The sequence below is a fragment of the Vidua macroura genome, chromosome 13 (assembly GCF_024509145.1).
Source record: "Vidua macroura isolate BioBank_ID:100142 chromosome 13, ASM2450914v1, whole genome shotgun sequence".
Taxonomy (NCBI): Eukaryota; Metazoa; Chordata; class Aves; order Passeriformes; family Viduidae; genus Vidua; species Vidua macroura.
In genome coordinates this window covers 9,398,666-9,411,394 of record NC_071583.1, presented here as the reverse complement: position 1 = coordinate 9,411,394, position 12,729 = coordinate 9,398,666, and the positions used below count along the sequence as shown (strand labels likewise).

The 12,729-nt window shown below is 59.0% G+C and overlaps 2 protein-coding genes across 5 annotated transcripts in view; both read left to right on the top strand.

Moving 5' to 3' along the window:
* MTMR14 (myotubularin related protein 14) overlaps positions 1–5,332 on the top strand; it is a 31,602-nt gene extending 26,270 nt beyond the window's left edge. The window contains exons 19-20 of one of the 2 annotated variants that reach the window (XM_053989079.1): positions 1,641–1,796; positions 4,973–5,332. In XM_053989079.1, the coding sequence (XP_053845054.1) occupies positions 1,641–1,796; positions 4,973–5,150 (334 nt within the window). In that variant the 3' untranslated portion in view covers positions 5,151–5,332. The remainder of the gene's footprint in view (positions 1–1,640; positions 1,797–4,972) is intronic. The other variant, XM_053989078.1, reaches the window with a different exon arrangement.
* Positions 5,333–5,420: 88 nt separating this feature from the next.
* Positions 5,421–12,612, top strand: CPNE9 (copine family member 9). 3 transcript variants are annotated; one of them, XM_053989081.1, is made up of 20 exons: positions 5,421–5,833; positions 7,312–7,352; positions 7,432–7,478; positions 7,661–7,764; positions 7,944–7,983; positions 8,611–8,687; positions 8,903–8,966; positions 9,080–9,183; positions 9,264–9,368; positions 9,741–9,782; positions 9,875–9,950; positions 10,021–10,074; positions 10,188–10,249; positions 10,530–10,576; positions 10,657–10,838; positions 11,035–11,162; positions 11,320–11,422; positions 11,500–11,557; positions 11,702–11,775; positions 11,890–12,612. In XM_053989081.1, exons 1-20 carry the CDS (start codon positions 5,757–5,759, stop codon positions 12,040–12,042), a joined length of 1,638 nt encoding a protein of 545 aa, XP_053845056.1. In that variant the 5' UTR covers positions 5,421–5,756; the 3' UTR covers positions 12,043–12,612. The 3 variants fall into 3 exon arrangements, with proteins under 3 accessions (XP_053845056.1, XP_053845055.1, XP_053845057.1); XM_053989080.1 differs by having other exon boundaries at positions 9,264–9,422; XM_053989082.1 differs by lacking the exons at positions 5,421–5,833; positions 7,312–7,352; positions 7,432–7,478; positions 7,661–7,764; positions 7,944–7,983 and adding an exon at positions 8,100–8,235 and having other exon boundaries at positions 9,264–9,422.
* Positions 12,613–12,729: the final 117 nt, after the last annotated feature.

Sequence of the window (12,729 nt, the reverse complement as noted above, 5' to 3'; positions counted from 1 at the left end):
TGACTTCCTCCACTTTAGCTTCCAAAGGCATGGAGAGAAGTAGATGTCATTGAACAGCAGCTCCCCTTCCCTTGCGAATTCCTTGCTTTCCAGGGAAAGTTATCCCTGTCTGATGTCCTGAAGGTCTTTCTAACAGTATATGCTTTGCTTTTGCTTTCGGTGAAGTGCCCTCATTCTTACTCGGGCATTGCATACCCCAGCAAAAAGCACCATTTTGCAATACAGGGGTCTCCCAATACTCTGACCCTCACTCCTCAGTTCCTTGAGCAGCCAAAGTACAAGATCTGTGTGAGAAGGGTGAAGCTCTGCTCTCCCTGATTTCTGCTGTCATGTCCTTTCAGAGCCTGAGCTGCCAGACAGGGGTATTACCCCCAAACTTGCAGCCATGATGGGAAGCTGATATGCTGGGAATTGTCTGACTCCCTTTCTGTGCTTGTACAGCCAGCTCAGGACCACATTTAACACTGCTCAAACTTGGGTGTATTGATCAGACTAATTAAATGGCAGGCCTGGAATTAGGTCGAGATTGCAAATAGGTTTCCTGCTGTGCTTCTCTTCCCACTCTTGCCTTCCAGTCTAGCTCAGGTCCTTCTTGCTGTGGGAGAGCCTGTCTTTGTGGCTGTTCTCGTGGTCCCTTGGGGAGCAGCTGCAGTGCGCCACTGCTATTCTTAGCTGTGAAGACAGCGTGCAAGTACCTGGCCCAGCAGAGCTGGAGCACTGCTCTCTGCCCAGCAGAACTCAGATAAATTATCCAGAAGATCTTGGTAGTGTGTAATTGAGCAGTTCTGCCACAGGCTGTGCTTCCAGCTATGTACACTCTGCTGTGCAGCAAGGCTTAATAATTGCTTGCTCCCTTGGAAGCCAAGAGCTCTGGGTTTGTCTCAAGTGATTGTGCCCTCTTCTCTGAGATTTTGGAGGGACTTCTCAGATCCATTTGCCATGTTTCATGCTTCTTTCTTTCCTGGTGGGAGATTGCATACATCAATTATCCTTCCTTGGCTATTTAGCCTGTCCTGAAAATGTTTTGTCATCTGCTTTCTGGCACAGCTCTTTGTTTAATAGGGAAGTGATGTTCAGGTGCTGGGGGTAGGTGTCCTGGGTACGCCTTGAGCCTTGGCTCTGTTCAGATCTGGTGGTAATGGCTTAGGAGTGATCCACTTTCTAACTGCTGCTGGGACAATGATCTGTAAGTCTTTCCTAGCACTAACCAAGTCACAACCTTGATTTGCCCTGCTGCCCTGGGATGTGCTAACAGCTACAACAAGCAACAGGCGAATGTCCCTTCTACAGCACAGCTCTCACATCTGTGAAGGACTCAGGATGCTGTTCCATCTTACTAATGGGTTTCTCAGTTCTGCATGGCCATCTGCTTCATGCTGGCTCTCTCCTGTCCAGCTCCTGGTGTTCTCCTGCTGCTTTGTTGGCCCCAGCCAGCTTGGCTCTCCCTTCACTTTCAAAGGAAAGGCTTGGTCTGGGGCCCAGCTCGAGCTGCATGTTGCACCCTGGTCCCGGCGTGTCAACAGTGCTGGCACAGGCGCTGCTGGCCGCCCGCCCGGCAGCTCCCTGGCAGCAGCAGCAGTGAAAGGCATGTGGCTGAATGATCTGACTGATCGCGCCGTCTCCCTCTCTCTCTGCCCCAGATCGGCGGACCATTCTCTGCCCGGATCTTCCGTTTCCACAGACTTTGGCAGCTGGCAGATGGTGACAGGGTGTGGCAGTATTCGGGAGCAGGCAATCCTGAACGCAGACGCCTCTCTCCCTTGCAGCTTCCCGGATGAGTTCTCTAACACTTGCCTGTAAGTGTCTTAAATGCAGGATCTCTCCTTGGGTCTCTTGGCTGCCTGCGAGCACTGCAACTTTATCACCCTGGCACTTTCGGAGAAGCCTGGGAGCCCATAACAAACTGTTCCATCTTCTCTGCCTCGATGTTTTCTATCCACAAACTCAGTCCCTGAGCACTCTTTGCTTATGCTGAACATGGAAAGAAAACGGCACTTTCTCTGCCTAATGACAGGGGAGCTCTTTGCTTTCTGTAGGAAGAAGAGGTTTTTCTCTCTTCCTCGAAGATGCTGAATTTGGGCATAATTGTGTGCAGTTGAGGATTCATGTTTGTCAGGACAGGACTGCTAACCCAGATTTCTTGGTTTTCGATTTTGCTCACCTACATCTCCCCACTGGGATCAGATCCTTGCTGGAGTAAGAGAAGGACTTTCCTTCTGTAACCCAAATTTTGTCTGGGCTTATGCAGCATCATTCGCAGGTGCTGTGCCTGGCCAGTGCAGAGCCACAGAGACCCTGCGTCCTGCCACATCCTGCCATGTGAAATGGCTGGGAGGCAAATGTTCGTTCCCAAATAGAAATCCACTTCTAGAAGCTTGAAAAACTGGAGATGCGCTTTAATTGCTGTTAGAGGAGAGCCTTGGTTTGTGCCTTCAGGCTGCAAACTCTTCATCAAGAAACTGAAATGGCAGATCAGGGGCTGCTGCTAGCAAGCAATGCTAGAGCTGTGCTGCCAGATGCTCAGTCCCTTACTGAGATCTGAGTATGTGCTTTGGAGGCAGAGGGCAAGGAACATGAAAACCCATGTCTCCTGTGAGACAGGCTGCCTGCCCTGGCTCTGTGTGGCTGCGTGCTGTGCTGCTGAACAGAGCAGAGCAGCTGCCTTCAAGTTACTGTGAAGCTACAAGATCCATGAATTGACAGATCAAAACATTGAAAGAGATGTTGGACGTGGTCTGGCCAGGATTTGTTCTCCTTTCCTGAGGACACACTGAGCTGCTCCTGCAGTAGTTTGGAGATGGGCAAGAGAGAAGGGACTGAAGGATGGGAATCTGAGTAGTGACTGCTTTACTGTGTCCTGAGCCTGGCTGTGCTTGGTCACTGATGATCACCAGCAAGTTGTTGCTGCCCTTGGAGTTGGATCTAATGTCAGAATAGGGAATTCAGTAGAGAAACATGAATCAAGGTTGATAGGCCTTAGGCTTATGCAGTGTGGAGAGTGACTGCTTCGGGCAGTGGATTCAAAAGGTGGAGAACAGTGGTGGTGTTTCTCCTGTGGGTGCTCTGCCCTGTTCAGCTATTCACTAAAGCTGTGGGTTGCTTGAAGGCTGGGGACTGCTCAACTGAAGGTGCTGGGACCAGGCACTGCATTAAAAGGACGAAGAGTTCCCAGCGGTGTTGTGTTAATCCTAACCCAGAGCCTCTACCCTCTCTCTGTTCTGCATCAGCCCTGTTTGCTCAGGACTCCATTGTGGTTTTATCCCAGTTTTTGCAGCCCGACACAGTATGATTTTTTTTTAATTCCATTTAAGTTCCCACTTTGCATCTTCACTGGCAGCAGCTCGATGAAGGTATGCTTTTCACAGCCTACTTCTTGTGCTTGTGTGGGGCTTGTCAGGGCTTACTTCGAGCTGGGGCTTTGACAGCCTCCTCTCATCCCGCACCCCAAGCTGCAGGCAAGCGGGCAGGCTGTAGGAAGTGTAGCGGGGCAGAGTGCCGTGGATTTGGCAAGGAAGCACGACCTGCCTCCGCGGTGAACAGTTCAGGGTGAAATGCTGCAGCCAGTCTGCAGGGCTTGGTGTGGAGCAGTGGCTGGCTGCTTGACCCTGTGCCTTAGAGTGTCTCACTCCACGAAACAAACCGAAAAACCCAAATACAAAGTCTGCCTTATAAAGAGGTGTGAGAGCCACAAGACACGGGACCTAACTGCTGCACGCCCTCGCTTACCTCTGCGCGTGACATCTGAGATCGTTGTACTCGGGTGCAAGTAAGTCCTGCCTTCACGGAGTTTATTTTAAATGCTAGCAGGTTTGTGAGTTCCACGTCCTAATTAGGTTGCCAAAAAGCATCACTAATGTGTTTAGATATGTTGTTGCCTTTTTTTGCCCTCTGGCTTCTCTTTATTATCAGACACAGTAAACAGCGGCCTGGTTGGCTGCCTTGGCATCGCTTGCTGTTTATAGGCCTCCCACCATATCCTCTTGCTGCTGTTTCCGGACCGAAGCTGTTGGCTGTGGGTGGTTAACACTTCCATTCAAATGAGCTGTGCCAATTTATAGCCAGCCCAGGCGCTGGAAGATTAAAGAGAATTTTTTATGGAGAAGGTTCGCACTGTGCCCTTGGAGTGACCTTTGAGGAATGTCTTAATCTCTCTGGGAACCACTGGCACGTCGCAGAGGCACCACAGCAAGGATTGTTTGAGGCTGGAGAGCTTGGAACAGCTGCCTCTGGGCCCCTTGCTTTCCCTTGCTCCCTCGGCTAGTCTTGCCTTCCTTCTGCTGTTTTCCCCCTGCCCCTAACCAGGTGTGTGGATCAGCAGGAGAGGAGAGCAGGTCCCATGGGAAGTCATGCCCTACTCTGCTCCTGTTTGCCGAGAGCAGCCATGCTGGGGAGCAGAAGTAAAGCGCTGCTCAGCTCTCCTCTTCCTATGGCTGGAGTGTTCCTTGGGGCTTTTGTCACCTTGTCTGCTCCTTCTCATCCCCCCCCTTCCACAGAGCTGTCTGTGCTGGCACAGGCACGTGAGGCCGAGGCTGGGGCTAGTGGAAGTGAGGGATGGTTGCAAATAGGTTGGAAGCAACTGTCCAAGCACAGCACATGTGGACAGGCTTCATCTGTGTGAGGAGCGGAGGGAGCTGGCGTAGGGCCTGATGTCAGCAGCCACTTTGCCAAAGTACCACTTTGTTTATGAATTGCAGCCTTATGAGCACTATGGTAGTGGGAGAAACAGGGGACGGTGGGGTGTGTAAAGGAGGAAACCCTGTGGGGAGCAAGAGACTGAGGCTGCAGCTGGCTCCATGGGTTGGATGAGGAGGCAGTGGCACCAGCTGCCACCAGCTGTGTGGACAGAGCCTTTTCAGGCTTGCACTGCCTTAGCCACTGCAGCCCCTTGAGCACCACAGCCCTGTCTCAGGAGTGAGAGCTGGGATGTGGAGAGGGATGGCTGCAGTCACTGACCTCCACTTCTCTCTCCTAGCCTCGTGTCAGCGAGTGACCGTGAGTCTCGTCTGGAGGAAGTGCGTTCTGCCTTTCTGGCAAGCTACAGCCGGACCATCGGCCTAAAGGCCGTGCCCCCCAGCCCCTCAGGGGCCATCGGTGGCCTGCTCGAGCAGTTTGTGCGGGGCGTGGGACTGAGAGGCAGCAGCACCCTCTGAACACGGCGTTCCCAGAGCACTGCCTGGAAAACTGGGGCTGGCACATCCCCCAGCAGAGTCCTGGGACCCTCTTCGTGGTGCGGGCACCTGCTGCACCCAGCGCCCGCCGCCAGCCCCCCCTGCCTGGGGCTGGGGGGTGAGGGGGCTTCGGCGAGTCTCTGCAGTAAATGACCCGAGCTGTGCCCTCTCCTGCCTCCTCTGTGGGCTGCGGGCGGGGGCGGCGTGGGGGAGCCGCGCTGCCGGGCGCGCCGCTCACTATAAATAGCCCGGCCCACTCTTCGCGAGCGTCGGCACCGAAATAACACCGAGCCGAACCCGGGAGGAAGCCCCCGGCGCGGGGCGGGATAGGGGCTGAGCCCCCTGTGCCTCCGACTGGGTATCGCGGGCGGGACGTTCCGGTGGAGCCGAGCCCCAGGAGCCGAACACCCTGGTGCCCGGGTTGGTGCCATCGCTGCCGGCAGGGAAGGGCCGTCGTGCTCGAGATGTGCTGAGCAGTGCCTGTGCCGAGCCGTGCCGCGCCGTGCCCGTGCCGTACCCGCCCCCGGGCGCGCCTCCTCGGCGGCGCGGGAGGAGGCGGCGCGGAGCATCGGCGGCGCCCGGGCGGGGATGGCGGCTCCGGGAGCGCTGGAGCCGGCGGCCGGCAGCGTACCGGGCACCAAGGTGGAGCTCACCGTGTCCTGCCGGTGAGCCGGGAGCCGGGCGAGGGAGCGGGAGGGCGGCGGTTAGTCCGTGGACACGGGTGGGTGCGAAACGCACCGGGATGCGCTGCGGGGCTGCTCGCCGCGTCCCGCTGCCCGCCGCTCAGCCCCTGGCTCGGGGCGTCGTGAGCTGCGCGTTCTCCTCTCTCCCCGGGTAGCTCTGGGTGCCAGGGCGTATACCCAGCGTCCCTCTGCCCTGCTGCTACCCGTCCCGTCCCCTTCCTGGGGTGCCATGGGATGCTGTCACCGGGCACGGCTGTGTGAAGTGACCCGATGCCCTCACCCGCGGCTGGGGCGGGGAACGGCCCCTCGCAGGGCGATGTTTGTGGGAGGTGGGTGATGCCGGCGGGACGCGGGGTGCCGGCGCTGACTGCGAGCTCGGTGCAAGGCAGTGGGACCGGGAACGTGGCAACAGGATGGGGGCTGCGGGAGAGGGGCTGCTCTGTGCCCCAGCTTCTGGCCAGGATCTGCCGATCAAGCGGCGGCGGTTGAGCCGGTCTGCCGGCGGCTAAATATAGCCCGTCGGAGGCACCGCTGCTTGCGGCCAGGGGTCCCACTGGCAGGGACAGGTACCAGCATCCTACTGAGGGCTAGCGTCCCCGTGCCGTGGGTCCTGTGGCACGGAGCGCCCCGACCAGGGTGGGTACCTCCAGCACATCCACGAGCTATGCAAACTCTGGGGCGGGCCGGGGGCTGTTGTGCCCTCCCCGCGGCTGAGCCCTGGCCCCCGCTGCCAGCTTCCCTCACAGCAGGCAGAGGGACTGTGGGGCCACGGGACCGGGCAGCTCCAGGCAGGGACCGGGGGTCACACCTGGAGACAACCCAGGGAAGCCTTTGGCTTCGCAGCCCCAGGACCCAGCCCAGACCAGGGTGGGGTCTCTCCCCTGCGTGCTGAGGCCAGGGAAGCTGGCTTAGCCCCGCAGCCCCCGGCCGTGTCCCAGCCCACCCTGTGCTGCTACCCCGGGGGTGCGGGAAGTATCCCAGCAGAGCCGGTAGCATCCCCCGGCACTTCCCGGTGTCACACCGCGCACAGGACGACGATCAATCGCTCTGCCGGTAGGTGTGTCGGGGGATGCCCACTGGCTGCTCAGCCCCTGCTCCAAGTGTCTCCTTTCTTCTCACTTCTGCACCCTGCCATTAGCCGAGCTCCTGCTGCCGGGGCGCGGCGGGCACTCAGCCGGCGCCGGCGGCACCGGGGAAGGCTTCATCCTGTAAATGGGTTCCCTGTCATGTTCAATCATCATCAGCGCTGGAGACGCTGCTCGCTGCTTGTTCTGCTGCCCCACCGAACCTTGCAGAGGGAGCGAGCGTGTCTCCTTGGGAGCGCCGATGCTCTTATCCATGGGTGTCAGCACGGCCTTCTGGCATGGTGTTGACCTATGATCAGAGGGATGGACATGGGGACCCGTTGCTGGGCCAGGTGAGTGGCGCTCAGGGTGGCTCACACCTGGCTCTTCCCTCAGGAACCTGCTGGACATGGACACCTTTTCCAAGTCCGACCCAGGTGGGTGGCAGAGCGGGGCAAGGGACATGGCATGGCACAGACACGGCATGGCAGCCTGGCTCTGCTCCTCTTTCCGCAGTGGTGGTCCTCTTTGTGCAGGTCTCGGGGAGCAGCGAGTGGAAGGAGGTGAGCGTGGTCCCCTCTCCTGGCTAATCCCCAGCTGGGTTAAATGGACCCATATGGCCACCCGTGTCCACGCTAATGATCCGGCCCCGCCAGCAGCGCTAATCCCCCACCGGGATTAGCGCCGAGGCAGCTGCGATGGGGACGGGTCCTGGGGGGGGCCACCCTCACCCCTCTCCCTGCAGTTTGGACGCACCGAGGTGATCGACAACACCCTGAACCCCGACTTTGTCCGCAAGTTCGTCCTTGACTACTACTTCGAGGAGAAGCAAAACCTCCGCTTCGATGTGTGAGTAGGGTGGCCAGGGAAGGGCTTGGCCCCGCTGAGGGTGGAACAAAGCACCGAGTCAGTAATAAATAAGGATAATAAGTAAGAATACAGTGTTGAATAGGATGGGTGGGGAAGCAGGGCTGTGTGCTGGAGCATCCCTGCAGGCACCAGCTCAGGGCTCTGCTCTCCCACACCAGCTACAACGTGGACTCCAAGAGCTGCTCCGCTTTAAAGCAGGTGAGCACAGCCTGTGCTGGGGGACACATAGTGACAGCATGGCAGGACACCCCGAGGCTGTGCCTTGTGTGGGTGCTGTCGTGGGGGGGACAAGTGCCCCTCAGAGGGCTCTAACCTGCTCTCCATCTCTCCATGCCCCATGGTGACTCGCAGAAGGTAGGTGCCTGCCACACACCAGCCACTGCTCTGCCCTGGGAACCCTGAACCTGGGAGTACCTGATGGGGCAGGATGGGGCCAGGACACTCCATAGGGTTGGATTTTGTGGGGTAGGATGGGTGTAGGGTGGCCCAAGGGGTCCAGGACAGGTCAGGGCATGGAGGGCAGTTGGGGGGGGGGGGGGGGCACACAGGATGGGTCCAGGGATGTGGGCTGGCCCTGGGGGCACAGAATGAGTGTAAGGCACATGGAGCAGGCACTGAGGGTAGTCCTGGGGATGCACAATGGGTCCTGGGCTGCAAGGTGGCTCTTGGGTCACAGTGTAGGTTCAGGAAACTTGGGGTGGCCCAGAGTTAAGTTGGTGGCAGGTCCCATGGGTGCACTGAGAGAGAATGGGTTGGTGGGTGTGGGTGGTGGGGGACTGGGGCAACTGCCCTCCATGGTCTCACAGTGCTTTGTTTGGAGCACAGGACTTCCTGGGGCAGGCATTTGTGGCACTGGGAGAGGTGATTGGGTCCCAGCGGGGACGCCTGGAGAGACCCCTAACGTGAGTCACGCCCTGTGGTGAGGTGAGGTGGGAGTGTCCCACAGTGTCCCCACCACCTGCTCCACTGGACCCCTCCCTGCATGTCCTGTGCTGGCGATTCTTGTCACACTGCCAAGCCCCACCAGCTGTGGGACAGAAGTCCCAACCCTGACCTCTCCTCTTGTCCCTGAACTGTCCTCCTTGTCCCCAAGCTGACTGTGTGCCTCTGTTTCCAGGGGTGTCCCAGGGAAGCGGTGTGGGACTATCCTGCTACTGGCTGAGGAGCTGAGCAACTGCCGGGTGAGTACCCATGTACTGGCTGCAGTGTGGAGAGGACTGCATGGTCTCTCAGTACAGAAGCTGCTGGTGCCAGGGGTGAGGAGGTGGCTGGCAGTGATAGTCCCTGTCCGCAGGACATCGTCACAATGCAGCTGTGTGCCAACAAGCTGGATAAGAAGGACTTCTTTGGAAAATCCGATCCTTTCCTTGTCTTCTATCGTAGCAATGAGGATGGCACGTGAGCACAGGGACCCAGTGGGGCAGACAGGGTGCCAATGTCACCAGATGGTGTGGCCCAACCCTGCCCTGTCCCCCCAGCTTTACCATTTGCCATAAGACAGAGGTGGTGAAGAACACACTCAACCCAGTGTGGCAGCCCTTCACCATCCCCGTGCGCGCCCTCTGCAATGGCGACTACGACCGGTACAGGAATGGGGATGGGGACAGGGACATGGGCAGCCACGGGGCCAGAGCAGGGTATGAGCAGTTCTTTTTGGGCTTGGCCCTGCAGCGGCAGGCAGCTCAGAATTGGGTCCCGATTGGGTTTTTTTCTCTTTTGCAACCCAAATTACATAAAGGCATCCCCCTCCTTTCCAGGGCCCCCACCATGACCCAAATTTCTTGCTCCCTCCTGGCAGAGCCTCAGGCTGGGCAGGCAGGGCGGCTCTGGTGGAAGTTGGTGGGCAGGATTCTCACTGCGGGTTGGGCTGTGGGCCTGGGTGTCCCTGAATGAGGGGCTGGAGGGGCCATGCCAGCCTGGCAGGTGGCTCACCCACTATGTGCCTTTGCTTTCAGGACGGTGAAGATAGATGTGTACGACTGGGACCGGGATGGGAGGTGAGGGAAGGGATACCAGGGTGCTGCTGAAGCTTCCCAGGGCACCTCTCACCCAGGTGTCTGGCCGTACTGACCTTGTGTTCCTCCTGCAGCCACGACTTCATTGGGGAATTTGCCACCAGCTACCGGGAGCTCTCTCGAGCACAGAGTCAGTTCACAGTGTATGAGGTAGGGTGGTGGGTCAGGGTGAGGGCAGGGTGCACTCCATGCTGGGACTGACTCACCCCTGTGCCTGTAGGTGCTGAATCCCAGGAAGAAATGCAAGAAGAAGAAATATGTGAATTCTGGCACTGTGAGTGGGGCTGGGGAGTTCCTGGGCCTCCTGCCTTCCAGGAGCTGTTGTGGCTCCACCTGCTGTGTGTGCCAGGTTCGGGGGGCTCCAGATCTGATCCCCTGTGCCCACAGGTGACACTGCTCTCCTTCTCCGTTGAGTCTGAGTTCACCTTCGTTGACTACATACGGGGCGGGTGAGTGGGGGGCCGGGAGCCCCCCGGCTCCTCAAGATCCCCCATGGCTGAGAGTCTCGGGGCAAGGACAGTGGTGACAGTGAAGGTTCAGCCTGGGGGTGACAAGGGGCCAGTGGGGCTGGGAAGCAGGTGCAGAACAGTGGCGTGGGGCTGCGGGGTGCTGGCTGGGGAAGGGGGGCCGAGGCAATGGGTCTGGGCAGGGAAACACCGGCACCGTGGGGCTGGAAGATGGTATCCCTGTGCCGTGGGGCCGGCAGCCTCCCTCGCTCTCCCCCTTAAGGACGCAGCTGAATTTCACTGTTGCCATTGACTTCACGGCCTCCAATGGTGAGTGCACCTGCTGTCTGGGGGGTCCCCATCACCATGGGGCTGGCCATGGGGCGGGTGCGATGGGCACTGTGCTGCAGGGTTGCCATCACAGCCCACCTCGCTGCACTACGCGAGCCCCTACCAGCTGAGCGCCTATGCCCTGGCACTGAAGGCAGTGGGGGAAATCATCCAGGACTACGACAGTGACAAGCTCTTCCCTGCCTACGGCTTTGGTGCCAAAGTCCCACCTGACGGCAAGATCTCCCACCAGTTTCCTCTGGTGCGCCCTCCCTGTGGGACAGGGCCGAGTGTGAACCCAGACCCCCTGGCTGTGGGGCAGAGCTGGTCTTGTGGGTGCCCACAGCACCTTGGCGGGGAGAGGAAGCACCCTGGCAGCATTCTGCCCCAGCATCCCACAGCCTGGGGGACACCAGGAGCTGTGGTCCTCCTCCAAGTGCCCCATCTCTGTCCCCCAGAACAACAATGTGGAGAACCCCAGCTGTGCTGGCATTGAAGGCGTGCTGGAGTCCTACCTCCAAAGCCTGCGCACCGTCCAGCTCTATGGTCCTACCAACTTTGCTCCCGTCATCAACCAGGTGGCTGGGTGAGCACTGGGGCACTCTCCCCTTTGCCATCCCCAAATGACATCTGTCCTGGGGCACTCTCTCCTTTGCCATCCCCAAATGCCATCTGTCCCACAGCAGGGTCGACTGCCCCACACCAGTGGGGTGCTTGAGGGACCCCATCCCTTTTCTCCACAGGATAGCCGCCCAGGTGACCGATGGCTCACAATACCACGTCCTCCTCATCATCACTGATGGTGTCATCTCTGACATGCTGCAGACCAAGGAAGCCATTGTCACCGTGAGTGCACCCTTGTTGCTCTGAGTTCACCTCACATGGACACATGTCCTGGCTGACACCCTGCCTCTGCCCCACAGGCTTCCTCCCTGCCTATGTCCATCATCATCGTGGGAGTAGGTCCAGCTGAGTTTGAGGGTGAGTTGGGACTTGGGGACACCAGGGAAGAGGGATGGAAACACTGTCCCTTCCTCTGGGATGCCAAAGGCATCCAAAGGGCTGGTGTTCCCATCCCTGGTGTTCATCCCACCGAGGCTTGGTGACACCAGCTGTCACCCCCAGCCATGGAGGAGCTGGACGGTGATGAGGTACGGTTGTCTTCCCGGGGACGGTATGCTGAGAGGGACATTGTACAGGTAACGCTGGCATTGAATCCAGACCTGCCATGGGTGAGAGATGCTCAGTCCCCCTTGCTGAACCCCACAGCAATAGAGTTGTTTCCAACCTGACTGCAAACTTCTTGTCCTCAGTTTGTGCCATTTCGGGATTACGTGGATGACTCGGGCAACCAGGTGCTGAGCATGGCCCGCCTGGCCAAGGACGTGCTGGCTGAGATCCCTGAGCAGCTGCTCTCTTACATGAAGACCCGTGACATCAAGCCTCACCGGGCAGATCCCGAGTAGCTCTTCCATGAGCCATGGGACTGACTGGTGGGGCGAGGATATGTTACCTTTTTTCTGCCGGTAGCCAGGGCTTAACCATGGAGATGTGGCCCCTTTAGGGAGATAATCAGCTGCTATGGTTGGTCAAAACAGGGCTGAGACCCACTTCTGGCAGTGAGATCGCAGGGCTGCCCCTTCCTCCTGCCCGATGTCCAGCAGCAAGGCGGGACTGTCCCTCGACCGTGGCAGTGCGGGCAGGGCCAGCGCCGGGGGTAACACGGTGTGTGCGTGTGTGTGTCCCGGGAGAGCAGCCTGGCGTCTGCCCCAGGGGAAGGCTGAGTGCCTGCCGGGGGTCTCAGCCCCGCTGCTCCTTGGGGCAGCGGCCTCGCCCTGCTCTTGCCTGCACCCCATTCCTGCCTGCACCCCGCTCCTGCCTGTGCCCTCTCCTCCGGCTCTGCTAACCCGGGCTGATCGGCCTGCCTCACTCATGCCCTGCCGCACGGCCGGGGCTCCCGCCACCGGAGGGTGCCGGGGCGGAGGGCAGGCGGGTCTCTACTGCGTTACCGACTGTAAATAAACTGCTCAACCGGGTCTGCTGCCGTGCTGGGGCAGGGGGAGCGGGGAGAGCAAGGGGGACGGGGAAGACCGGTGGGGCGGGGGTGGCCAGGGGCCCGAAGATACCGCGGGGCGTGTAGCCGGGCCGGGGGA